A 27,580-nucleotide genomic window follows, 5' to 3' on the forward strand; every position below is an offset into this window, starting at 1 on the left:
GGGCGGGCCCTGGGCTATGGGCGGGGCCTGCGCCAGTGCCGGGGCCAGCCGGGCCCTCCGCCAGCGGCGTAAACTCTTCTAGGGCGCAGTGGCGGAGCAGGTGAGAGAGCGGGCGGGGCTGGGGGCGCGCGGCCCAAGGCTCGAGCCCGCGGCGCTGGGGGCCGGGGGTGGACCTGGGACTTGAAGGCCCGGCCCTGTCTTCCACGTGCGCCAGTCACGGCAGTCGCGGCCCCTTCCCTTGCTCCAGGGCCGAGGCCCCTGAATGCACCGAGCTCGCGGCCTCTGCGGCCAGCGCGGGGGCGAAAGGGAGGGCGCCAGGGAAGCGGCGGTGAGGGGCCAACCCGGAACTGGGGCGTGGAAAGAGCGCGGCGACGACCGAGGCCTCTGGCTTCGTCCGGGCGCTCTCTGAGCCCGCTACCCGCACCCTCCGGCCGCCAGAACCCCCGCTGGGGGTGGGCGCGGTGCAATTTGTTAAAGGGCCACAGTGCTTAAAGGGGCAGCGCACGTGGGTCTCGGTCAGGCATTTTCTTCTTCCCTGGTGCCTGGGACCTCGCTTGCGCCTAGTCCATTCGGTCACTGCTTTGCGGAGAGGAGTAGAGGGGGTCTTCCCCAGTGGATGAGGAGCAGGGCGCAGGGCTTGAAGATGGCCTTGGTTACTAGCGGTGTTTGGCTGTTTTATCAGGCATTTATAGCGGTGGGGAGACACCCAGAAGCAAGCCTTTGAGCTGGAGGAATCCGAAAACAGAAGCTTGTCCCCACTCCGAATTTTACCGATGAAGAAGCTGAGTCCACAGAGCTAAGTGACTTTGCCCAAGGTCGCCCAGGTAGGATATAGCACAGCCAAGTTTAGAACCTGGTGTCTTGGCCTGTACTTCTGCTCCCCAAACCTCAGCTTTTTGCTAGCTAGATGAAAGGTTCAGCTATGGCTTAAGAATTCCCTCTTAAAGATATGAACTGTTAGTGAAGTAATGCATTCCTTTTTACAGATGGAGGAACTGAAAGTATTCCATACAGAACAATTGCAAGTCAGTTTTAACTCAAAATAGACAGCCTGGGAAGCCAAGACTGTCCCCAGAATAATTTTGATCAGAACAGACTCCACCTTTCTAATACGGATGCCCCTGATGACCACATAGTCCATTCTGTAGACACCTGAGCCCTCAAAGCTTCAGCCAAAACTTTCATAAAAGACTCTGGATAAGCTGCTGCAGGTGTGTGAGCCTCAGGTTCCCCTTTCTGTGCAGGTGGCCATGTGGGAACCTGAGAAACTAAATCAGCTGATTTGTTTTCTGAGCCTAGGTGGTGAAAGGTCCTCCTTTCTTCATTTCAACTGAGAGCTGGCCATCCAAATTGATGTATTTGATCTCCAAGACAGGGGTTAGGGTTGTGTATCTGTGAAGACTGTTGTTGCAGGGTGCAATGGATGCTGTTTCAGATTTGGAGAAAAAGGTCTACAGTACAACATGTTAGCATGTGGGAAATGAATGCCTGGTTCCTGAGGCTGCTGTTGACTGTGCCTGATGGCAGGAGCAGAGGATCATGCCTGTTACTCTTTTCCTCATCCCCTCTCCTGTTGCTGTCAGCTCCACTGCACATGATTTGCCACATGAGAGACTTACCTTCCTTGGCTTCTCTTTGTTATTGGTGTTAAGGATGACAACATATCTTGTTTTAAGAGTTGGTCATATACGATTAAAAAACCACTTTGTGCTATAGTTATTGGTTATCTTAAGAACTTCAGTAACACTTAAGTAGTTGTTATTATTGCTCTTTTACAGAAGGGGAAGCTGAGGTTTGGAGAGTTAAGCAGCTCGAGACTTGAGTGCCTATGAGCACCAGGATTTGAACATAATTGCCCATCTTGTCTTTATCTTTTTTGCACAGACATCTTCCCACATTCAAGACCCACTCTGTCTCTGTGCTACTGCCCAGGAGGTCTCTGTGGGATTTCCATTACCCATTTACTGAGAAGCCAGTAAAAATAAATAAATTAATTTTTTTTTTTTTTTTTTTTAAGAAACCAAGGCTATGTGTATAAGTCATGTGTGTGTGTTTAACTGTTGCTTTAAGTTTGAGAGACTTTTGTTGGGGACTGACAAGGCAACAAATGTTTCTGCAAGTGTTTCCACCTGTTTCCTAGCTGTAGCTCCTGGGGGAGGAGTATTGGGGCCCAGAGGTGGGCTGGCCCAGGAGGCCCTCTCCTCCCCAGTCTGGATCCTGTATACCTTGTATAATGTTGTACTCCAGGCTTGAAGATGGTATCACCAACCATGCAAGGGTTTGGGGAAAAGGATAATTTCATGTCAATCCTCAGGAAAGAGTAAACATCAGCAAGAAAGATCATTTTTTTGTATCCCCTTTATTGACTGGGAGAATGATTACTCATCTTTGCTAGAATTCTAGAGCAGGGGAAAAAAAAAAAAACGTAAAGGGTACTCACCTTTCTGTTGAACCATAGCTAGAAACTTCCTGACTTTTTTAAAAAAAAATAAAAATAATACATTTTCATTCTAAAAAAAAAAAAAATTCAGTAAGTTTTTGTTTTGTCATCTCCTAGCCATCAGCCCAGAGATAACTACTCTCAGCATGCATTTCCTTCCAGTGCTCTACTCCAGGTGCATATGTATATATTTGTCTTATTAAAACAGTAGAGATAGAAAGTGTAAAATGAAGTTTTGTATCCTGTTTTTTTTTTTTTTTTCTTCTTGGTACTGGGATTGAACTCAGGGGTACTACTCTACCTCTGAGTACAACTCTGGCCTTTTTTACTTATTATCTTGGGATGATGTCTTGCTAAATTGCCCAGGCTGTTGAACTTATGGTTCTCCTGCCTCAGCCTCCCACATTACTGGGATTATAGGCGTATACCACCTTGCTTGGCTCCTGTTTTTTTCTATTAATGTTATAATGTCTTAATAATTTTCCCTTCTTTATGTATGCTAATGCTGTCGTTTGGAGCTATATGTTCCCCATGTCTTAACACTTGTTCTGAGAGTGGCACTTTTGGGAGGAGATAGAAACTTTAGTAAGAGGTGGGGCTAGTGGGAGGTCTACAAGTCATTGAGAGTGTGCCCTTGAAAGGGATTGTAGGACCCAGCTCCTTCTTGGGTCTTTTTACTTTGCTGCCAGTAGGTGAATGGTTTTGCTCTACCACCTGCTCCTGCCATGCTGTATTATATTTCTTTTTATAAGCTGATTATCTCAGATATTTGTTATAGTAACAGGAAACTGCCTTAACACTACTTGGAAAACCAGACTTGATGTGTGTGAAGAATATTTGAATATGTCCTTATTATTCTTACCAGTCTTACTAAAGGACACTTTCCCTTTCTGGGTCTTTTGAATTGGCCCAGAGAAGCAGTGCCATTTCTCCTCTATGGCCTCACCTGGCCACACAGACTGCAGCTGAGGGAGAACAGACAGGGTCTGGGGGCTAGAGTTGGGTGTGGGGAACAGGAGGGACTTTACTGAGAGCTTTAAGATGGCATAATCTAAGAGTGAAGGATTAGGGGACACATCTCTGCCCATAGCGAAGACACAGGCCTTGTAAATATGAATATGCTCCCAGAGAGACCATATGGTGTGCAGTATGGCTACCTGACCAGCCCCCCCTCCCCCAGTCATTATGTGCGTGAGCTTCACAGGGCTGAGTGGGCAGATGAGGGCTCCTCCATGGGCAATTTGGAGACCTGCTTTTAACTGTGGCTTTTGTCTGGGTTTGAGGCACAGCACTGCAAAAAAGGGGGGAAAAAAACTGTGACTTTTGATTATGGACATAGAACTTTAACTTGATTTCTTCTGCCCCTCTGGACTTCAGTTTCCTTAACCGTAAAATAGGGTGCTGACTATGTGGCCTTTAAAGTCCTTGCCCACTTTAACATCATCTATTGAAGTGTCCTTTCCTTAGACAGTGTTCACATTGCCAGAGTGCAGGGGCCTTGGACTGGATGGAAATAGGATCTCTCTCTAGGGCCTGGCCTTTGTAGCTAGTTCATGTAACTGGTGGCTTAGCATATTCCTGACTTTCCAAGAGGGACGTAAATAGGCTTCCATAATCCTCCCTCATTGTCCCCTTTGTTTCATCTTCACTATAACTTCAATTTATTGAATACCCACTGTGCTCCAGACACTTTACACATTAGTCTTCACAATCATCTTGCAATGTATCCCTATTCTGCTTTTCACAGAAAACACCTGTCAAATTAAATCATCCTAGGCCACACAGCCAGTGAGTATATGGTTGAAATCACATAAGTACAAGTAGGTAACTCTGTCAGTCTCCAAAGAGACTGTGTTTGACCACTGGCTTGCTGCTTCTCACTAAAACAAAACAAACAAAAAATACCTTTCTGGGTCTAGTTGAGGCTGGTGTGCAAGGGGCTCCCTCTGCCACTTTCCTTCAAATTGCCCTTTTCCCAGGCAGGAAATGAAAATTTCCCCAGGCATTTCTGAGAAAGAAAAGAGCCAGTGGAGATTAATCTAGAGCCTGGGCCAGGGTTCAGGAGGCCCTTGCAAGGGTACCTGGAAGGGTGGGGCAGTACTTTGGGTCCTCCCTGGGACTCAGGCCCCAGCTCTGGCTGAGGTCACCTCCCACTATTGGGGGGAACCATCCAGTTAAGTTGTGTGTGTCATGAACTGGGACGGACAGATAAATATTCAGCTGGGGCCAAATTCATAGTTAGGTGCTCAGGGTGATGAGAGAGGTGGGCAGGATTTCTCAGCATGTCATCTGACCTTAGGAAACCCTTCTGTAGTCTAGAGGAAGATCATGGGGGCTTTCTAGGAGTCATGGGAGTGCTGTGAAGTAGCCATGTGACCACAGAACGTGACCTGCTGGAAACCAGCACTGCTCTCTTTGACCGCCAGAGGGTATTATTCATTTGACCCTGCAGGGGGTGGGGGGACCAGGTGTCCAGGCTCCAAACCTTTCTCTGTAGCCCCAATATTTGTGGCAAGAGCAATAACTTGCAGTTTACTATTATTTTTCATTAGACATTGGGGTTTGCTATCCCATTTAAAAAACCTGTTTCCTACCTGAGTCCATAGGCTTTGAATGTTAAAGTTAAACCTTTGCTTTTCTCTGGAATGAAAAAGAGGAAATTGGGTCACTGGGTTTCCATAATAATTGCAGGAACTGCTGACACCAGCCAGCTGGGAAACTTCTCTGGGTCAGACTCCCTGGGTTTGGCTCATCAGTATTTTGATCCCATTCAGCTGTTCAATGGAAATGAGCAGTGGCTTTTTTGGATGTTGTTGCTTCCTAATTCATGGCTGCCTTCAACCACAGGCTTTTTTCTATCCCCATCAGCCACTGTGCATTTTCCCCAGGTACCCTGAGGGAACAGGGAGCAGGGGGTTGGAGACTAGAAAGCTGAGAGAGCTGGTTGCTCTCGCTGATAGGATTTGACATCAGCACTGGAGAATTGCCCAGCCCCACCCCCACCTGGCTGTGAGTCAGGCTCCAGTGGGAATTCTGTGCGTCACTCTGATGTGGACACACATCCAGCAAGAGGTTGTTTATCTGTACACTGTTGGGTGGTGATTTTTACCTCCAAGGATTTCAGCGCCATCAGGCTTCAGTGCGGCCTTAGAAGCCTTGCAAAGCAGACTCTTAGCAATTCAAAAGAGAAGCAAAAGGAAAATATCCCAGCTGCTCTGTTTTTCTTCAGGAATCAGGTAATCAGGGGTGCTGGAGAGAAAATGTCATCCAGTCCAAAGAAGGGATTCAGAAAGGGGCAGGAGTGGAGGAAACCCTGTCTAAGTGTTGATGCTTGCTTGGTGTTTTCCTTTAGAAAATTAATAGCTTTTAAAAACTGCAGATGCCATCCATCTTTATTTTTAAAACTTTGAGAAATGCAGGAAAATATAAAATTAAAATTACCCACAATCCCACCAATCCAAAGATCACCACCTTTAACATTTTGTAATATCTTGCCATTCTTTCATAGATACACATTTTAAAAGAAAATTCAGATTATTATGTGCAGTTTTGTAAATTATTATTTTATATTTTGTTAAATTTAACACTGCTTTTTAAAATGTTGTTCGAAGTAAGATTTTTAGTGGTTCTGTAATAGTCCCCATAAGACGGATATGCTACTCTCCCCCTTACATATGGAGGATACATCTCAAGACCTCCAAAAGATGCCTGGAACCTCAGTACCAAATCTTCCATATATTACGCTTTTTATCTATACATACACATCTAGGATAAAGTTTAACTTATAAATTAGGCATAGAGATTAACTAATAATAATATAAAATAATCATAACAATATATTATAATAAAATTTATTTAAAACAAAGGAATTTTCCATGTAATGTTTTTGGACCACAGTTGATCATGGGTAACTGAAACCACAGAAAGTCAAGTTGCAGATAGGAAGGCCAACTGTGTCTCAGTACAGGGTCAGATGTCTCATTCACTTAAGTAACTGCAACACCCAGTTTTTTGCATGAATCTTGCTGTTTTCTGAGAAGTAGCATTTCAGAATCTCAAGATATGAATATCATTATAGCTTTTGATTTTTCAGTTCAAAATGTCCCAGAGGTGTTTGACACCCAGTTTTTCCACAGCAGGCACTATTTGGGGCCTTTTTTGGATGTGAGCACTATGCTAGTCTGAGCACCTTCCATTCCTTTGCCTCCCCAGTTGTTTTCTGATCAGGCCCTCCATGTTTAGGGGAAAGGGCTGTTCATTCTTTTACTCCCTCATCCAGCAGTGGAGTAGTGCTTTGCAGTGGGGACATGGAGGTTGTAGGTGAGGAGGTGTACTTGCCTTACTGAGCCAAGGCCCAGCCTGGTGATTAAACAGCCAGAACATCCCAGAGACTGTCTAATGGGCATAGTTGCTCAGGAACCATTCTGGAATGCAGAATCTCAGGCATTAGGATGGAGCTCCAAGATCTGCATTTGGGGGTGGGGGAGGGGCAGGGACTTGAGATTGAACCCAGGGGTACTTAGCCACTGAGCCATATTCTCAGCCCTTTTTTAATTTTTTTAAATTTTGAGACACAGGATTGCTAAGTTGCTTAGGGTCATCCTAAGTTGCTGAGGCTGGGCTTTGAATTTGTGATCCTCCTGCTCAGCCTCCCAAGCTACTGGAATTACAAGTGTGCACCACTGTGCCCAGCTGGAATCTGCATTTTTAATACACAACCTAGCAATAGTGTTGAAGAACCAGGAAACAGAATACCTGGGTCCAAGGCTACCTTGAATTAGTCACTTTTTATTTTCTTGTAGGGCTGGGAATGGAACCCAGGGCCTTGCACATGCCACACAAGCACTCTACTGCTGAGCTGTATCTCCAGACCAAATTGGTTGTGTGGCCCAGTGGTAGAGCACCTGCCTAGTTTGCCCAAGGCCCTAGGTTCAACTCTTAGTACTGCAAGAAGAAGAACAGTCACTTTTTAAACCTCTTTCCTCTTCTGTAAAATGGGAGATAATAGTGGCACCTAACTCCTGGGGTTCTTGCATTTAGTGCTTACTAAGATGCCACCACTGGCCCCTTAGTGGTCATGACCATCTTTGAGAAATAGTGATCTTAAAGGGCAGCCTTTCTTACATGCTTTGTTGGTCCCTCAAGTGGTAGGAGCTCAAGAGAGGTGCCTCCTACCTGTCACCCTCACCCCGAGCAGACTAGGAGGGTTGTGATCACATTGTGCCCATGCTTTACCAATAAAAATCAGCTTTTCCCCCAATCACTTCTAAACACCAGACCTCTCCTGCCCTGCCTGCCTGGAGCTTGGGCCCTCTACTTTCTTTGGCATAGCATCAGGGGAGTTTTAAAAAATAATAAATGAAGGAAGGAATCTGCTTCAACAGAGTTGTTTCTGGTGAGGAGGCCATATGTATGAATTTCTTTGTGGACTCAAAAGCATATTTTTTGGTTTTCAAATGTTTCTTCCTAAAGAGCTGTTAGGTCCTGATGAGAGCAGACCTATATGCTGGTCAGCAAGTATGGATGGTGAGGACAGTGTTCTTCTCTGTTCAGTGCAGTGTCACATGGAATGAGCATAGCCTTTCTTTAAGCTTACCCTCCCCAATGTGTCCTCAGATATCAGGGAAACTTGGGCAAAGTGCTTTCCAGGGAATATCTTAGCTCTTGGCAGCTGAATGGAGAAATGGAAATTGGAAGGACTTAGTCCTGTTTGGTCCTAGGTGCCCTACCTTTTTGAGCCCACTCTTCTGTTAGCTCCCTTTGTCCTTCATAGAAGCACCTTTCCATTTCTCTTGAGCATTACCTCCAAGTCTTAGAACAGGCAGCCTCTGAACATTGTTACACTTGTCTGGTCCTCAGGGGCTGACTCTATGGTGTTTGAGATACAAGGACTTCCAGATCTGCTCCTCCATTCACTATGAAGATGAATCACAGGCACCCTAGAGGCATGGGAAGAACACTAGGAGGGAGATTGTAATTTATTAATTCACACCCCAAACAAAACAGCATGCTAACAACGGATGAAAAGAGCCACTAGCATCATCTCCCATCTAAGGCATCAATTTTGAATGTTATAATTTAGCTAGAGAAAATGCAAGCAGCTGTTTGTTTTAGGTGCCCCCCCCACACACTTTTAATATTGTTGCAGTGCTGGGACGGAACCCAGGGCCTTGTACATGTCAGGCAAGTGCTCTACCAGTGAGCTGCGGCTCTAGCACTAGGTGCTCTCTCTGAGTAAGAGAATTCACCAATTCTGGAGGGGGGATGTAAGGGGAACTCCTGAGTCTAAGCAGGTGTTCATTTAGGGTGTATCTAGAGAGGCTAAGCCTCACAAATGAGAGGACAACCTTAAAGTTTCTTCTAGAACCCACCTGATAGTTTCTCTCATTTTCATAGATGAAACAACTAAAAGGGAAGAACTACCCCAGGTCTCATGGTGAGTTGGGGCTGTGAAGCTGTGTCCCCTCAAACTGGTTCCCAGCCAGGGCTTGGGGTCATAATACTCTCTTATGGCCTTGGGCTAAACCTAGTCTTGGGGGATTCCAAGTGAAAAGGTGAGAGCCCCTGCCTTGGTAAGGCACCCAGCCCCTCCCTGGAATGGTCTACTCGACCAGGTACTTGCTATTGTCAGGTTAGGTCCCATCTTATATATTCACTTAAGTGGTTACCACTTTCTAGAATGACCACCTCTTTCCATCTCAGCCAGGCAAAATATTCCTAACCTGTGAGGCGCACTTCCTGTTTCTCTTATTCCATGAAACCTGAGTCATCCAATGCTAATGGTTGACAGATATTCTTTTTCTTAACTTAGCAGCCATGGTCCTTATTACCTCCCTCCTGGAACTTACTTTTCTTTCTTCTGTTCTTACTCCTGTTTTTCTGATGGACCCTCAATGAGATCTTCTGAGGCTGAGGGGTTTATTGGCTGAAATCCCTGCGAGATCAATGGGGAGCCTTTGCAGTAGGCTTGAGCCAGGAAGGTAAATAGAGGCAGGTCATGCTTCATGCCTATAACTGGGAGGGAGTTAAAGTTCCCATGAGAATACTCCAGGCCACAATGGCTATCTTCAAAAAGAAGAAAAAGTGGCAGCCACAGGCGCTGCTAGAGAAATAAACCTGGCTGTCTGGGTGGAAGGACCATCTGGAAATTCCATGAATTCCAGGGTGACTTGCCTGGAGATGAGCTTTCAGCAGAAGTTCAGCCCCAACAGTCTGTGGGAGGTTACTGGTGGCTCAACAGATATCCCTGTTCAAGGTGTCCCCAATGGGTTGTCCTGTGTCCTTCCCAGACCTGAAGTGTGTGTGTGTTTGGCACTGCACTGGTTTTCATGGCGTTTTGCTGTGTTGGAACTCCATTTGGAACTGCACAATAGTCCTCGGGGCAGGCTTCCCTCCTCTGTGGTCTCTTTGGCATTGGTGCTCCTTGGGGTCCCACCCATAGTGGCCCTTCCACCCACACACTTGCTAGTGTGGGTGCACTTTCTCTTGTGGCTGTGGCTCCCACTACTTAGTTCATGATTCTTTTACCCAGACCCTCAGACCTAGATGGGCCCTCAGTGAACTCCCCTTTTTAACCCACAGATACTCCATGGGTTCCTGAAACAAATTCAGTCCTTCCTCTGAACCTTGCTTCTCCTGTCATTCCCAGCTTAGCCCAGTGTGGCAATCATCCTAGGTCCCATCCTTTATTTTATTCTCCATATCAGGTCCCTACATCAGATTATCACCTCATCCTTCTGAACTGTCCTCTTCCCTTTGCAGTCACTGGCCAGACTGAGGGACTTATAAACACAGATCGGATCTGTCATGTGTCTTGACTGTCCTTAAAGAGACAGAGGCCTCCCCCACATGGCATAGGAGACCTTTCACACCACCGCAATCTGACCTGTCCTCTGCCCTTTGCATTCTCTGCCCCACCTGGAAAATCTTGTCTCCAGCAAAATTTCTATCTTCTCTAGAAAACACTTCTGGTCTTTGAGATCTAGGCCCTTCTTTGTATTACCTTTTGACCAATATCTGGATGATACCATTTGTCACCTTGGATGATTTTTGTTGATAGCACAAAAGTATCTCTTACTCATCTTTATATTCCCTGAGTACAAGCCTCCTCAGGCATTCCCACACTTGGCAGTGGCAGCCTCAGGCAGCCCTTGGGAGCTCCTATTCTATAGCAGTCATTTAACATTACAGATCTCATGATGGGGAGGACCTGCGTCTGGGTCTTCAGGCTGTCCCATCCACCGCCTTAGCCCTCACTGCCTTTGCTTCACAGAGTGATACAGGATCCCTGTGCTCCTTTTCCAGGTGCTTCCTGAGGCAGGGCCATGCTCACATTCATGGCCTCTGACAGCGACGAAGAAGTGTGCAATGAGCGGACATCCCTGATGTCAGCCGAGAGTCCTACACCGCGCTCCTGCCAGGAGGGCAGGCAGGGGCTGGAGGATGGAGAGAACACTGCCCAGTGGGTAGGTCCCACTAGCAGTTGGAGGTCTTAAAACAGGAGCTTGGGGTTCCTAAACTCTATGGATTGGTGTAGTTTGTATTTGAAATGTCCCCCGAAGCCCTGTCCCGTGTGTTAAGGGCTTAGTCCCCAGGATGGTTCTACTGGGAGGTGCGAGGACCTTTAGGAGGTGGAACCTAGTGGGAGGTCTTCAGGTACCTGGGGTGTGTTCTTGCAGGGAATAGTGGGACCCCAGCCTCTTCCTCTTCTCTTTCATGGCCTGGCCATGAGGTGGCCTGTTTTGTTCTGCTCTGTGCTTCTGCTGTAATGTGCTTCCTCACTTCAGGCCCAAGGGAATAGGGTCATTTGATCAAGAACTGGAACCTCCGAAACTGGGAGCACAAATAAACCTTTTCTCTTATAAGTTAATTTATCTTAGATGTGTGTTAACAGAGACAGAAGCTAACATGATTGAAAAACAGACATTCCCCAACTGGAGAGAGGAGGGAGTAAATCTGAGAATTGGCCAAGGAAGTAGATTGTCCGCCATGGTGGATCTTGCATCTTTGAGGGATTTCTAAGTAGACTCTCCACACAGTCTAAAATCAGCTGTGAAATGGCCTGGGTGATGCCCTCCATCCCTGCCCCCTTAGATTTACCTTTCTAGTGCAGGTCACTGTTTCCATGGTAACATGAGAGTGAGTTTGGAAGCTAGAACAGGTAACACCAAAGCTTTAGGAAGGTAGGAGGGAAACTTATTTGGATAGGTGTGCAGCCAGACATGATATCCATGAGATGAATCTGCCTAAGTCACCATTGACTCTCCAGCTGGAGGTACTGTCATCTTACCTGCAGCCTCAGGGCAGGAGTGGGGTAGACTTGGGAGAATCACTAAGCTGTGCCATCTGCCTTTCATTAGGCAGAACATCTGAATCTGCCTAAATCCCTTTCTCTGTTTTGCTCATTATTGTAGTTAAAAACCTTTCTTTGTGGACTTTTTTCTTACAGCCAGCTTTAATCCCCTTTGCTGAAATTTGAGCTCATTTCTCCACATTTTTCACGAGCACAGAGCCTGTTGTCCTGAATTCTGAGTGAAATATCACCAGCTCAAGGTCACTGCTCAGCCTTTTCTTGCTATTTTCTTCTTTTATCTCCTGGAGTTTTTGTGCATTCTACTTGTTTGTGTTCCAGTCCTTCAACAGCTCTCCTTCCCTTAGATAAACAACTAAATTGGAACTCTCTCTGCAAAGAACCAACACGAAGCAACTGTCCTTTTCTGATTTGGTTTCATTTAACTTGTTCTTTTGCTGTTAACCTAATTAACAAGGTAGCTAGTGGCCCTTAATTCCACAATTCCAAAACACTAATTCTTGCCAACCAGTTTCTGCCAGTATGTGTCTGACAGGTATCCTTCCCTCCTTGCTGCTCTCTCATTTGAACTCTCTCACCTATCCAGAGCCCAGCTCTTCTAATTCAGAGCTACAAGTTTACTTCTTGATTTTGTGAGGCAAAAGTTCAAGGTAATTTCTTTCTCTACCAGTTCCTAGTGTCTTATTCACAACCGAAGAAAGTCCCCCTATGTGCTCCTTATTCTAATTAGTGATTTATCGATGGAAAATGTTTGATCCTTTTTCCTCCTACCACCTGGCCTGTCTCCTCCCAGGTCAGTATGACCATTTGAACAGATTTGAGGGGCATCCTGAGTCCCTGTACTTTGGTAGGGAAAATATCTTTTGATGGGTTCCAAATTCATTAGCTGTTGAGTTGTGGACCAGAGACTGCTCTTCTGTGACAGTGGCAGCCTCCCTCTCTTTATTTGTGCTGATTAGTCCAACTCCATTTTTTCTTTACTATTGTCCTCCCAAATCTTTCATACATCCTAAAAATGCAACACTCACACATCTCAATTACAGCTCTTGAATTGCTGCTTATACCTAGAAAACATCATTCAGCTTCTCATTTCTGATTTCAAAATCCCTGCCCTACATCACCAGTTCATCATGTGGGGCAGGCACTCCATGGTCCTCAAGATGTGGTTTCCCACAGAGGAGCCAAGATAGCGAGGAGGACTGCGAGGAGGACCCTGACCACTATGACTGCAGCAGGGTCCCTGGACGGCCACCAGGCCTGGAGGAAGAGCTGACCCTCAAATATGGGGCGAAGCACGTTATCATGCTGTTTGTGCCTGTCACACTGTGCATGATTGTCGTGGTGGCTACCATCAAGTCCGTGCGCTTCTACACAGAGAAGAATGGACAGCTGTGAGTTGGGGGCCTGGGCAGCGTGGGGTGGAGTGGCAATAGAGTGGAGATGGGTTTGGGGTGGTTGTGGCTTCCTTTGGCCACTGCATCTGCAGCTGCATGCCATTGACAGTGAAGAGTAGGAACAGAGGGCTACCTGTGTTCATACCCCAACCCATTGCCTCCTGGCAGTGATTTGCCTGGGCATGCTTCTCAGCTTCCTTCTCTGTGTCAGAGTTTAATAATGGGGCTACCTGGAGAATTAAGCAAGTGAATAACATAAAAGGCAAGCTCTGGCCACACAGCACTGAGCTCCATGTTCCAAAACCCAGGTCTCTCTGTTCCCTTGGATATAAATTGATGGTGTTAGATCAGATGATTTCTGAGCTTCCAACCTGGAGAGAAAGATTTACAGGGCCCTTTGTTGATGGCAGTAAACTTAACACATACATGCAGATGTTGCAGCATAAACAGGATCTTCCCTTCTGACTTCCCTGTGCCCATCACTGTTCAGAGCCTTCTCTAAACATCTGGGGGTTTTAGTTGGAAACTTATTTGGGTTTGATTTTGGGTTTTTAAAAGAAGGAACGAAGCACCACCCTCAGGAAGCTTATACCTATTGGGGACTCAGAGCAGCACAGGTGAAAAGCATTGAGAGGATTGGCCCAGCAGATGCTCCTGGAAGTCCAGGCTGGGAATAGCAGGTTCTTGTGCCACACCAGGGCTCCAGTGGGTGGGGATGGGGGAACAGCTCTGGATAAGTCCTAGTCTGGGTGGAGCTGATGAAGAAGTGTGGATGTGAGACACCATTGGATCTGTAGGGACCAGGGCTGACAGAGAGAAGCACCTCCAGGAGGGATTTAATTTGGGTGGCAAGGAGAGGTGTTGATGCGGTCATCTAGTCCATGCTCCCTCTGCTCCAGACATGAAGCTGCAAGCCACAGGTACATGGTCAGGATTCTGGCAAAGGACCCAGCAGTCAGGGACTGCTCATGATGGTGGAAGCACTCCTGTCATGAGGGCTGTGCTGAAGCAGTGTGGGAATGTCCAGGCACCCACAGTGGCTCCGAGCATCGCTCAGGGTTGGGGGTGTTACAGAGCAGGCAGGAACCAAGACCACCAGCCTGTTGCCTTCCCAGCATCTACACTCCCTTCACCGAGGACACTCCCTCAGTGGGCCAGCGCCTCCTCAACTCTGTGCTGAACACCCTCATCATGATCAGTGTCATCGTGGTCATGACCATCTTCCTGGTGGTGCTGTACAAGTACCGCTGCTACAAGGTGAGGCCCGTACACCCTCTGCCCATCTTTCCCTCCTCCTGTCTCTCCTCTCCTCTCCTCTCCTCTCCATAGCACCTGCCCAATGGGACCCACTGTACAGTAACATTTTTTGAGGGGTACTAGAAATTGAACATAGGGCCTCACAAATGCTAGGAAGTCCTCTACCACTGAGCTACATCCCCAGCCCTCACAACAATCTTTTTTTAAAAAAAAACTTTTAGAGCCCTATCTTTTCTGGGACATAGACTGTTTCGGGCATTCTTTCCCACCCTACTCCTGTCTCTCACCATGGATTACCTAAAACTATTGTTTTTTAAACTTTCATGGGTACAGTGATGCATACCTATAGTCCCAGCAGTTTGGGAGGCTGAAGCAGAAGGATCACAAGTTTGAGGCCAGCCTCAGCAACTTAGAAAGACACTGTGTCAAAACTTTTTAAAGGGGTGGGGGTATAGCTCAATGGAGAGGTTTAATCCCAGTACTGCCAAAAATACAAAACAAAAACACACAAACTTTATTCCACTTACTGAGTTCCTCTTTTTAATGTTCCAAGTGTCAGTTCTCCCATTCAGAAGGTAATTTTGTTTTGTTTCTCCTCCTGAAGTTCTATTTTAGGTTTCCTTCACCCTGACACTTCCCCTCTGGGTTTATTTTTATTTTTCCATTTCCCTTTTGGACAGGGATGATCAGATGCTATGCTGAGGCTTTCAGCTCTGGGAAGTGTTTGGGTTGGACCCACCTGCAGCCACTGAGCCGCCTCTGGGAGTAGCTGAGTCATGCCTGGCCCCAATTGTGGGTAGCTCCTGTCCCCAAAGATGCTATAAGCTCTTAGACACTGGTTTTAGGCAGAAGGCTTTACAACCCTAAAGATTGAAAGGAAGTTAAGCTAGGCATTACCTAATTGAAAACTGCACACAAGCTTGGCCCATTGCTTTGTATTTAGGCAGCTGCTGTTCATGGAGCCCGGAGAGAGGAGAAGCAGAAAGACTGGGGTCTGCAGGGATGAGACAGGTGGTGCAGGCAGGGAGCCGAGCAGTCCCAGGGAGAGTGACATGGGCATGAGCCATGGGAAGGACTATCAGGAAATGCCCCTGAGCTGCAACTTATGGATAAATAACAGTTGTCTGTGTAAATGAGGCAGACCTTTAGTATTGAAGCAGGAAGGTCACAGGAATGGTGGGAAGAGGTAGAGGGCTGCTCATTTTGGAGCAGAACATATGGCATGTGGGTAAACAAGCTAGAAACAGCGTGGGGAGCATGGAATACTGGCCCTGTTATGGCCAGTAGATGTCAGGTGGCCAGGCCCAGAGACCACGAAGAAGTGGCTTAACCATCTTTCAGTAAGGTATTCTTGGAGATGTGACAAACAGGAGATAATTGTGACCCATGTGGGCCGGTGGTAGTTGCAATAAAGAGTATGAACAAGTTCCCTCTTGACCTGGCATGCAGCAGAGCCTTGGTGGCCACTTTCCACCAGGTAGACCAGGTTTCTGCTGGGGTCCTCATGGACCAAGCTGCTAAGTGATGAGCTGGTCCTCAGAGATGAGACTGCAAGGAAGTGACACCACTGTACCACTGGGGACTAGCTGAGGATCTGGTTTAGGATCAGGCCCACCCTTGTTTTTTGACCTCTCCATGCTGGGCCAACAGAAGATAGACCTATTTGTAGACCCTTGGGTAGGAGGGGACTTTCAAAAATAGTACCTCAAGGGGCTGGGGCTGTAGCTCAGTGGTAGAGTGCTTGCCTAGCATGTATGAGGCACTGGGTTCGATCCTCGGCACCACATAAAAATAAACAATGGTATGATGTCCACCTATGACTACAAAAAAAAAAATTTTTTTTAAATAGTCCTTAGATAGGCCTGCCTGACCACTTAACGCTGAAATTACACCCCAGTGAGTCTTCTGTCACTTTTCCTACTGATCTTTTTTTCCCCCTTAACCCTTATCACTACCCATTAATATTGTGCCTATTCCATTTATGTGATATTTGAATTCCCTTCATCCTAGAATATACTCATGAACAGAGACTTCATTGGTTCTCTCTCCAGAGCCTAGAATGGTGCCCGGCAAGTAGGAGATACTAAGAGAGTTAGTGCTGAAGTGTGGCGAGCACAAGGCTGAGGCTCATCTCCCTCAGACAACTGCAGGGTGACCTAAGAAAGACCTCCTTCTCTTTAAGATGGCCACCTGACACTTTCCCACACGTTCATGAAGTAGCCTATATAAAAAGGACACCCAGCCTAAGCAGCAGTCCTAGCAGCCTGGGGGCTTGTGGTCTGGGGAGCTTGGGAATCTCTTTTCATGGTCCTCCTATTTCTTTTGTCTAGTTCATCCATGGCTGGTTGATCATGTCCTCTCTGATGTTGCTGTTCCTATTCACTTACATCTACCTCGGGTAAGTGGTAGTTGGTGAGCAGCAGGGTCCCTGGGGACCCCTTCCAGCATAAGTGGATATGAAAGACCTGGGTAGGGAAAGATGGCTCTTGAGCTCCAGCTCTCCCCAGAATCAGCTCTTCTAAGAGTCCAGGCCTCTAGGTTCCTCTTGCACAGACCTTAACAGAGGAGTAGGGCTCCAGTGTGGACCACATCTTTCTGATTCCTGATTTAAACCATCATGGAGCGGCTCTCTGTTACCACCAAGAGGGACAGAAGCCCCTCAAATTTTACATTCCAATTTTGGGCTAGGTCTGGATACTTATATAATTTATGGGGGAAAAAAAAACTGTCTACCCTGTTGTCCTTTGATTTGGTTTATTAGCTTCACCAGGGACACAAAGAACATTTCCCCGGGCTTTTTCCATAAGCAGAGCATCTTCTAAGTGGTGCCAGTGAACGTTTATATGAGCCATTCCAAGCATGAGTCATTGCTTTATTCCCCATCCTATTCCAGAAACAAATATTTTTAGTGCTTAGTTGTAGGATCAGTGGAACTGGGGTACGGGACCATAGTAAATAAAGACCCAGGTTATCAAAACCTAGATTGGGACTTAATGGCTGAGGAACAGAGGATGTTAACCATGCAGGATGTGACATCTCCACTGAGTTTCCCACCCCATGGCTCAACCTTGGTCCTGCAGAGAAGTGCTCAAGACCTACAATGTGGCCATGGACTACCCCACCCTCTTCCTGACTGTCTGGAACTTCGGGGCAGTAGGCATGGTGTGCATCCACTGGAAGGGCCCCCTGGTGCTGCAGCAGGCCTACCTCATCATGATCAGTGCCCTCATGGCCTTGGTATTCATCAAGTACCTCCCAGAGTGGTCTGCGTGGGTCATCCTGGGTGCCATCTCTGTGTATGGTAGGTGGAGGTGAGCCTGGCAGTGGGCAGGGGGTGATGCCTAGGACTGAGACACTGTCAGTACTGCAGAAGAATGGCAGGTGTCAAAATGCTCAGACCCACCCTGAGGAGGCCTTGTAGGAAACTCTTCTTTGTAAAACATCGGGGTCCCATGGACACATGTTTTTCTAACCAGTAATCACCACACACCTTATTTTCATTCTTATTCTCATGATTATTGAGCATGCCACTGTAAGCACTGGACACACTAAAAGCTCTGTTCCCAAGAATAACCCAAAGTACCTTGAATACCTTAACTACTCAAAATGCTAGCTGTTGTTTAATTAATATTAGTATGATTATTATTGCCAATATTGACATTCCTGTTTTAAGGCTAAGAAATTTAAGACTCAGCCAGGCATGGTGGTGCACGTCTGTAATGGCTCAGGAGGCTGAGACAGGAGGATCGTGAGTTCAAAGCCAGCCTCAGCAACAGCGAGCCACTAAGCAACTCAGTGAAACCCTGTCTCTAAATAAAATACAAAACAGGGCTAGGAATGTGGCTCAGTGGTTGAGTGCCCCTGAGTTCAATCCCTGGTATCCCCTGCAAAAAAGAAAACAAGAAAAAAAAGAAATTTGAGACTCAGAGAAGTGAGACTTCCAAGCCTGTCCTCTGGGTCTCAGGTTCACAGCTCTTTCTTGTTTGGTTTACTGCTTTAGGCCCTGCTCTGGGATCCAGCCAGTACAAGATTCTAGATATGATCAGAAATTGATGAGGTTGGGTAGCTAGCCCAGTGGCAGTGAACATTCTGGCAGCTCTACTCTGGGGATCCTGGTGATAGAGAGCTGACTCCTCTCTGGGGCTCCTTGGGAATAAATGTCTTTTTTAAAATGACAAGGACGTGTCTGTTTTCCCAGATCTTGTGGCTGTGTTATGTCCTAAAGGGCCACTGAGAATGCTGGTGGAAACTGCCCAGGAGAGGAATGAACCCATATTTCCTGCCTTGATATACTCATGTAAGTGGGCATTCATATCTCTGCTTGACCAAGGAATCAGCAGGCAACCTAAAGTGGGGATAGGGGCACTTGGCCTTGGCTTTCAGAGTTGACAAGAGACACTCTTTCCCTGACTGAAGGAGGGGATCCTGCCTTGGTGATACCAGGAAGCTGTGTACCTTCAAAGACCACAGTGAGCTGTATCTTGCTGTCACAGAAGAAGCATCATGGGAAGTCAAAGGAACTCTGAGGGGGCCTGGAGTCAGCCCTGTGACTGCATCCCATTTATCACTCAGTGGTGGTGCGGGCCATGCTCTCAGGATCCTCTGTAGCCCTGAAACCACCCCCTCAGCCTTTTAGGCTCCTGAGGAAAGACTTTGGAGAAGGATTTTTCAGGGTAGGGATCTGGGGGAAGGGAGCTCCTGTCTCTCCCTGGGCTTCCTTGACAGCAGCATGGCTCAGAAGTTAGTCATCTCTGAAGGAAAGGCACATAGAATCTCCCTTGACTGGGGGTTTAGGAATTTGTATTTATATGTGCATTCAACAAATGTCCCTAGTATTCATGAAGTCCCTACTTTATGGCTAGGCATTGAGGGTCTAGCAGGCCTGGAGCCTCATGGAGCTTATGTCCCTGTGGTTTGACCACCTCTTGTCTATTGATGGTGGGGTGCTGCCCCCGACCCTCACAGGCAGCTGAACTTAAGGTCGCTCGTGTGAATTTCCAAGGACACCAAATAAAACACAGACACACACTTTACCTTTAAACAAGCTTCAGGACGGCTTCTCCGCTCTCAGCCTCAGGCTCCCCAAATGGGAGAGCAAGAGAAAGTCACGAGAGGCTGGCGAGAGAGAGCACATTTGGAAGTGGGCTTTTATTGGGGAGACCCTTATCTTAGAAATTTCCATCCAAAAGCCAGAAGGGGCAGGGTTACAAGGAACAGGGGAGTGTAATTCAAATCAAGGGGTGTCGCCTACATCTGAAGACACACCCTCAACTTCCTGAACTGGGACAACGCCCAGATCACTATGTAGTGATGGTCAAAGCTTCTTGATTCAGGATGGAAGGCGTGAGTCATTCAGAGTGGCTCCCCACAGTGGGGCTTGTTTAAGTAAAAGCAGGAATTTCTGGGACCTGCAGTATCCTGAGAAACAAATTATAGAATGACTTCAGTACTAGATAATTTGGCATGAATGAGGACCCAAGCTTGTAATGGAGAATTACCATCAGCATGGCCTGAAAGCACATTCCAGGAATCTTCCAAGGAGAGCAGAGACCATGTATGGAAAGACTGAGACAGTGCTAGTGCTGAGTGCTCCAGGGCTCTGGGGAGTCACCTGTGGATAGATGAAGTCCTTGCTCTGCTAGAGCTTACATTCCAGGAAGGGAGAGGAACAGGAACAAAATAGATAAAAACATAAGTTAGGAGGTAATGAGTGCTCTGTAGAAAAAGCAGGATAAGAGACTAAGGATCTGAGGAGCATAGGGTGATACTCCTTTACATAAGATGGTCAGGTGATATTTGACCAGTCACTAGACTTAGGTAAAGGAGGGTGCTGTATGGAAATCTGGGGGCCAGCGTCCCAGGTCAGAGGGACAACAGTAAGTGCAAGGGTGCTAGATGGACACGGGCCAGGTGCTCAAGGAGCACCCAGAGACCAGAGTAGCTGGAGCAGAGATAATGAAGGGGAGAGGGGAGGGTCCAGATCACTTTAACCCCTGAAGGCCACAGTGAGGATTTGGCTCTTACTCATTAATGGTATGTAAAGGTTTTGGGCTGACCTGACTTGATATTTTAACAGGATCACACAGGTTGGTGTTGGAGAACACAGTGTTGGAGGGACAAGAGCAGAAGCAGGATCCAGTTTTGAGGGCTGAATGGACTGAATAATAACCCAGGAGAGAGAGGATGGGTTTTGGAAGTGGGGGCAGCAGTATAGACAGCGAGTTGTAGTAGGCTTCTGGAGATGTTTTGGAAGCAGAGTTGGTGAGGGTTGTTGATGGGTAGGGTGTGTATAGTGGGCCAAAGAGAGTAAAGGATGATGTCAGTGATTTGAACCTGATAAACCTCTGCTGAGAGGGAGCAGACTGGTAGCAGTTGCAGGAGTGCTGAAAGTTTGCTCTGGTGCATGTTGAGTGTGAGGCACTCGCTGGACCTCCCAGTGGAGAGTTGTAGACACAGAGTAGTTAAGTTCAGGGGACAGTGTCCAGGCTAGAGGGAGAGAGCACGATTTAGTTAGTCTCACATGATCCAGCAGTCCCTCTTCTGGGTATGTACCCAAGAGAACCGAGAGCAAGTTGTTACCTATTAACCTATAGTTACCCTACTATGCCAAAAAAGAACCAATAGCAGTCTCTCCACTCTGTTTGGCCCGCTAATGAACTTTCCCTTCTTCCCCTTGCTCTTCCCAGTCTCACATAACCTCCATTCCATTCCATTCTTCTACAAGATTGACTTGATAGTTTCCATAAATGAGTGAGAACATTGGATATTTTATCTTTCTATCCCTGCCTTATTTCACTTAATATAATGACCTGTGGTCCACCTGTGTTGCTGTGCTGTAGTCCCAGACTTTTTTTGTTTGTTTGTTTGTTTTCTGTTTCTTTTTATTTATTTAGTATTATTTTGGTGACATGGTATTTCATGCACAGTCTGGTCTCAAATGCACAAGTTCAGGTGATCCTCCTGCCTCAGCCTCTCAAGTAGCTGGGACTATAGGTGCACATCACCTGTGGAAAAAAAACCCTGGCTTGGGTTTTTTTTTTTTTTTTTTTTTTTTTTAATTTCTGTAAAGGAAGCTGTTGGCATTCTGATGGGAATATTGAATCTATAGATTGCTTTGAGTAGTATGGTCATTTAAACAATTTTGATTTTTTTAATCCATGAACACAGGATATCTTTCCATATTTTGGTGTCCCCTATAATTTTTCTCATCAGTGTTTTACAGTTTTCATTGTAGAAATATCTCACTTCCTTGGTTAAATTTATTCCAAAGTGTTTTTTTTTTATAATTTTTTTATAATTTTATAATTTTTTACAGTATAAAAAATACCTTAATTTTTTTTCAGCATTATTGTGTGTAAAAGTGCTACAGTGTGTTTTTTTGTATGTTGATTTTTACATCCTACAACTTGACTGAATTTGTTTATAAGTTCTGCAAGCATTTTTGATGAAGTAGTAGGTTTTGCTATATGTAAAATCATGTTGTCTGAAAACATGAATAATTTAACTTTTTCTTTTCCAACTTGGATGCCTTGTATTTTTTTTTTCCTCATCTAATTGTTCTTGCTAAGACCAAAAGGAAAAGGAAGGAAATTTTGACACATGATACAACATGGATAAACCTTGAGGGCTTTCTGCACAATAATTAAACGAATGATAAAGACAAACATGATCCTCTCATATGAGGTATCTAGAGTAGTCAAACACAGAGACAGTAGGATGAGTGGCAGTAACAAGCAGCAGGAGAGGGTAAAGGGAAAATGTTTAATGGACACAGAGTTTCAGTTTTGCAAGATGGAAGCCTCCTGAAGATCGTTGCACAGCGATGTGAACTGTACATTTAGAAATAGTTAACATGTTAACATTTTATGTTATAAGGTTTTTGTTAAGACAGTTTTAAAAACAGCACAATTATTTTACCAAATTATTCACTGATGTTACTGTGAGGAGGGGGAAAAAAGACAAAAAATGATAGTCTGTCCACAGTTGGACAGTGAGTTGGTACCCCTCTCCCAGCAACTTCTAATAGTGGAGCCTGAACAAATACCCAGAGATTGGAGAGCCTCATACAGTTTTTCTAGGAACAGACTGAATCACTTCTCCCCAGGTGGGTGCAGCCACTGCTCAGCACTGCCTGAGGTGTGACCCTTTTCTCCTTCCCCTAGCCGCCATGGTGTGGACAGTGGGCATGGCAAAGCTGGACCCCTCCTCTCAGGGAGCCCTCCAGCTTCCCTACGACCCGGAGATGGGTGAGTTATGGGGGTGGGGGACTGACAGCCTCTCATCACTAGAGAGCAGTTCCATACCTGTACCCAGCTCTGCCTGGCCTGGCCTTTCCAGGAAGCAAAGTTCAGGAGTACAGAGCGATGTCATCTGAAAGCCAGCCCCCTAGGCACAGGCATCTCAGAGATTGAAGATCCTGGGCTGCAGCCCCTTCTGCTTCATTTCTGATGGTTGGGGCTGGCAGGGGAGGGGCAGAAAACCCTGAGATCAGCCAGTGGTACTGGTGGTGGGGGCTTTCTGGAACTTTGTTTCCAGGGCCTGGGGAACCCTCTGACTGGCTTTTCTCTCTCTCCTTTACCCCCACCTCATGACAATGATGGGCACACAGAAGAAGACTCCTATGACAGTTTTGGGGAGCCCTCATACCCTGAAGTCTTTGAACCCCACCTGCCTGGCTACCCGGGGGAGGAGCTGGAAGAAGAGGAGGAAAGTAAGGTGCCCGTATTCAGATGGTCTGCTCTAGCCGTGGGCAGGGTAGAGGTGGGGCTCCCTGAAATCTGGGTGGAGGAGGGTATGAGAAAAGAAGCCCTTTATTTATCAAAGGTATCTATGAAAATCAAGGAGAAACTGCAAAGCCAAAGTCTCTCTCATTGCCAGGCCCTGGGCCTTTTCCATGCAGGCTAACCTGTATATTTGTCAGATGTGTTTTAAGCGTCCACTGTGTGTACCTGTGCTGTGCTGTGCTAGGTGAGGCCCTGCTATGGTGGATCCCAGGGGCTAACAGGGCACAGGTGCTAATCATACTATAAAAGCCAATAAGGACTGAGGGAGACCAATGGGGTGCCAGGAGAATGGAAGGCAGGTTTCCTGATGGTCATAGAGTTCCATGAGGGGGTAACTTCTGAGCTCAGCTCCTGTGGGTGAGTCATAGCTGTAACTAGAAGAGGGGAGCACAAGGGGGCATTTCCCAGGGATCGGAACCTGAGGCAGACAGCAGCATGTTGAGTTAGAGGAAGTGAGGGCAGGACACTGAGACTGGCAGTGCAGATGAGGTGGGGAGGCTGGGGGTTCTCATCTATATCTCGGGAGCAGTGAGAGCCTTCAGGAGGATTTGAACTGTATGGGAGATTGACATGACTGGCGGAGCAGAGTAGTGGCCTGTGGAGACCTCTTTCTGGAAGCATATCCTTGGGTGGTTTGTAGGTCATCATCCTAACGTCTTGTGTGGAGGCAGATGGGTATGGGCTCTTGGGCTCAGAAGGTGGGTCATAGCAGGTGACAGTACTGCCACTACATTGGGCCACTGTGAGAGTTGGGGTAATAGCTTCCCCAGGCAGAGGCCAGTGTGGCTGGACATGAAGAGTTTGAGGATGGGCCTGGAGACATAGTGATGCAGCTCTTTTCCCAAGGGATTAAAGCAGTCATTTGGTCCATATGCAGCTATAGACCTTGGCTGCATGCCAGGCAGAACTGGAACAGGGAGCTGCTATAGTATGACAAAGACTCTGTTCCCAGGAAGTACCTGTGACCAACGCTACAAATTCAGGCATTCCCATGACCCTTTAAGTTCAAGAACTCACCAGAATAACTCACAGAATTCAGGAAAGTACTATACTTATAATATTATTATAAGGGATGCAAATCAGAGCTTGCCAAATGAAGAGACATAGAGGGGCAAGGTCTGGGAGGATCCTGAACATGGCACTTTTGTGTCCCCTCCTGGTGGAACAGAGCATGTCACTTGCCTGGCACACGGATGTGTTCACCAAGCTACAGTGTCCAGAGCTTTTATTAGCATTTCTTATGGAGGCATGATGGAGTGAATCCTTGTCCTTGGAACTAAACCTCCATCTACAGCTACCATCCCCTTCCTAGAGGTCAGGCCCTAAGTTCCGATCCTCTGATCAGATGGTCTTTGTGGTGACAGCTCCCATCCTGAGTCATTTCATTATAGACTCAGGTGTGACCTAAGGGGCTCATAAATTACAAAGAGGCTCCTATTATTTGGAAAATGCCAAGAACGCAGTCTCTTTTTCCCCCAGGAACCCATCAAACAGGCCAGTCAGATTCTTCAGCAGCATTTGTAAAGGTTCAGAAGAAAGCCCTGAAGCCTTCAGGGAGCACCATGTTTCTATGTTACAGAGCCCGCAGGGAGCACTAGTAGACCTCATGGTAGACTGAGGAAGACATGGGGTTTTGTCTTGACAATGGGGGATGGGGGGACTGTCAGGAAATTATAAACAAGAAAATCTAATGAACAGAGCTGCATTCCTGACAGACTGGAGAAACTGGTGGCTACTTTTTGAGGCAGCCTGACCCCAACCCCAGTCTGCATGGCTGCTGCTGGAAGCCTAGTGAACTGGATTGTGCTGGGCAGGGACACTGATGCCTCTGGTCCCCTTGTGCTGGACAGAGCAGCTGGGTTTCCCTGACAGGTGTCATCTGCCCTCCTGTCTTAGCTTGCTTCCTGTTGAGGCTTCTGAGAGCTAAATGGGGCCACTTTCTCTTCCCCAAACAGGGGGTGTGAAGCTTGGCCTGGGAGACTTCATCTTCTACAGTGTGCTGGTAGGCAAGGCGGCGGCCACAGGCAGCGGGGACTGGAACACCACACTGGCCTGTTTTGTCGCTATCCTTATTGTGAGTAGACTGGGTTTGTTCCTTGGGGAATTTCCAGCTGCTGTCTTCTTTCTGAAGAGCAAAAGCAATGAGGGGATCTTGCAGGGCAGGGGCAGGGGACAAAATAAACCAGGGAAGTGTAGTTAGAACTCCTCTTTCATTCCAAAGCTGTGTAATTTCCCCTTCATGCCACTGGGTCACCATGAAACTCTAAATCCCAGGGGTCTCCTGGGACTGAGAATGGCCCCATTACCCTGAGCCACAACAGTGCAGTCTGGAGGCCCTTGTGGCCAGATGCACATACTGGGTGTGATCTCCTACATGTCATCTTCCTTTTAGATTAAATGGGGTGGAGTCTCTGAGAGATACCTGCTCCATGTCCTGCCCCTTGATGAAAACCTTGAGTACCAGGGGGTCAGGCACAGGATTAAAGTTGCTCTAATGTTTGAGAAAGAGGTTCTTTCTGTCTACAAGCGTATGTGTCAGGAATGGGATAACAGATCCCAGTCCTTCCTTCTGCCACACTGTCTGACCTGGATCCTGCTGTCCCCAAGGAGATGCCCGGTCCCCATCCTGGACACCTGGGGCAGAAACAGAAAGGGCCATCTCCATGCTTGCTTCCCAGGGATGGGTCACATGGCCTCTTTGGTTTCTTCGGTGTCAGTCACTGAGAGTCCTACTGGCATTTCAGTCATGGCTGTCAGTTCTCTAAAGAGAGGCCTCCTGCCATCTATGTCTGCTGTAGCCAAATGAGGGAGGCAGCTGGTCCTGGTAGAACAGCACCACCAGGAATCAGGAGGCCCACTTTCTGGCCCACTTGTTAACAATACAGGCAGTGTGTCCTGTCTGGAGTGAGAACCCTGTCCCTCTGCACCTGGCAGAACTATTGCACCGTCAGGGAAGACAGTGGTGTGTCCAGCACTGTTGCCTCACTAGTCTTCAAACATCTGAACCCAGGACTAGGCTAGCACTACTCTAACCTGCCCATGCTGGAGGGGTCACTACTCCGCCCATTTGATGTCCTACAGGGTTTATGTCTCACCCTCCTGCTGCTTGCCGTGTTCAAGAAAGCGCTGCCCGCCCTCCCCATCTCCATCACCTTTGGGCTCATCTTCTACTTCTCCACTGACAACCTGGTGCGCCCTTTCATGGACACCTTGGCCTCCCACCAGCTCTACATCTGACAGGGAGGACATGCAGCCACAGGGCTGGAAGCTGTAGGAAAACTTCACCAGATGCAGTTGTATAGTTTTACACTCTAGTGCCATATATTTTTAAGACTTTTCTTTCCTTAAAAAGAAGAAGAAGAAGAAGAAGAAGAAAGTATTGTGTTTACTTTGTGACAAGGAAGCAAAGCAGCTCTTTGGTGCTAGCTGTTTTGTCACCAGACTGACTCGCCCATGGGACACATGACAAGTTTATGCTCATGAACTGAGGGGATCACATGGAGTGGAACCAGGCCTGGAGAAGGACGCCCATTCCCCATCCAGGTCTTGCAACCTCCAGGGGTCAAGAGGAGGGAAGGTGTGCATTGGTGGGGGTCAGGAGTCCACGCCCAGGAAAAGTACTAAGCACCTGGTCACTCCAGCCAAGAAGAAAAGCCGGTTCCCTGTCAGGAATTTCCCAGTGCTTTGTGATATTATTTTATTATTTTTAGAAACTGAGTCCTGTTCTTGTTAGGGCAGTTACTGCTGGGAAGTGGCTTAATATTAATATCAATAAATAGATGTCTCCTGTTGGAATGTTGGGGTTTGGTCTGTTTTTAAGTGTCAGCCCCTCCCTCTCTCTGTCACCCACTCCTGGGGCAATGTGCTAGGGGCCCAGAAAGGAAGGATCTACCCTGTTAAGGGGAAAAGCTTAACTGCCTCCTTTCTCTACACTCATTTCTCTACCTAGAAAGCTTTCTAGGCAGAGGAATTGTGAGAGCATGAGGAAGACCTCACATACACTCCAAGGCAGTTGCCAAAATGCTGAGTGGTTTCTTTAGCAAATATCCGTCCTCAGCAGGAACCAGCATACTGGTGTCGAAAAGTCCTTTGCTCTGCATCAGGGCAGACCAGAGCCCATGTTGAGATCCACAGTGGTGAGAGAGTGTCAGGTTGGCTGTGCCCTTTCCTCTGCATCAGTCACAAGTTACAAAGAGCCTCAGAAATGCCTCAGGATGGGAACCTGAGCTTGTTGGAGCCATGCAGAGCAGGCTGCTGTCTTTCTAGGGCTGCTGAGAAAACACAGGTGTGCATTTGGAGTTCATACTGGTAGCGCCGTGTCCTTGTTCCAGAAATAACATGAATGCTGCAAAACTGGCTGTGTATTTTGAGAGGAATAAAAGAATCATGTATCTCA

At 47.1% G+C, this 27,580-nt stretch overlaps 1 protein-coding gene across 8 annotated transcripts; it reads left to right on the forward strand.

The window, feature by feature from the left end:
* Positions 1-27,580, forward strand: Psen2 (presenilin 2). Of its 8 annotated transcripts, XM_058571941.1 has the most exons (13): positions 188-328; positions 683-824; positions 8,837-8,876; positions 10,745-10,905; positions 12,927-13,141; positions 14,260-14,401; positions 16,732-16,799; positions 17,482-17,702; positions 18,600-18,698; positions 22,564-22,647; positions 23,010-23,111; positions 25,140-25,258; positions 26,266-27,580. In XM_058571941.1, the coding sequence occupies exons 4-13, from the start codon at positions 10,765-10,767 to the stop codon at positions 26,419-26,421; spliced, it is 1,347 nt and encodes a 448-aa protein (XP_058427924.1). In that variant the 5' UTR covers positions 188-328; positions 683-824; positions 8,837-8,876; positions 10,745-10,764; the 3' UTR covers positions 26,422-27,580. The 8 variants fall into 8 exon arrangements, with proteins under 8 accessions (XP_046275562.1, XP_046275596.1, XP_058427939.1 ...); XM_046419606.2 differs by lacking the exons at positions 188-328; positions 8,837-8,876 and adding an exon at positions 1-100; XM_058571949.1 differs by lacking the exon at positions 8,837-8,876 and having other exon boundaries at positions 187-328; positions 23,013-23,111.

Source organism: Marmota monax, unplaced genomic scaffold (assembly GCF_021218885.2).
Source record: "Marmota monax isolate L192 unplaced genomic scaffold, Marmota_monax_Labrador192_F-V1.1 WCK01_AAM20220418_F8-fsc00153, whole genome shotgun sequence".
NCBI lineage: Eukaryota > Metazoa > Chordata > Mammalia > Rodentia > Sciuridae > Marmota > Marmota monax.

Coding starts and splice junctions, on each gene's coding strand:
- Psen2 (XM_046419606.2), top strand. CDS start 10,765: ATGCTCACATTCATGGCCTCTGACAGCGACGAAGAAGTGTGCAATGAG. Junction 13,142..14,259: donor ACAGAGAAGAATGGACAGCT/GTGAGTTGGGGG, acceptor TTGCCTTCCCAG/CATCTACACTCCCTTCACCG. Junction 22,648..23,009: donor TCCCTACGACCCGGAGATGG/GTGAGTTATGGG, acceptor ATGGGCACACAG/AAGAAGACTCCTATGACAGT.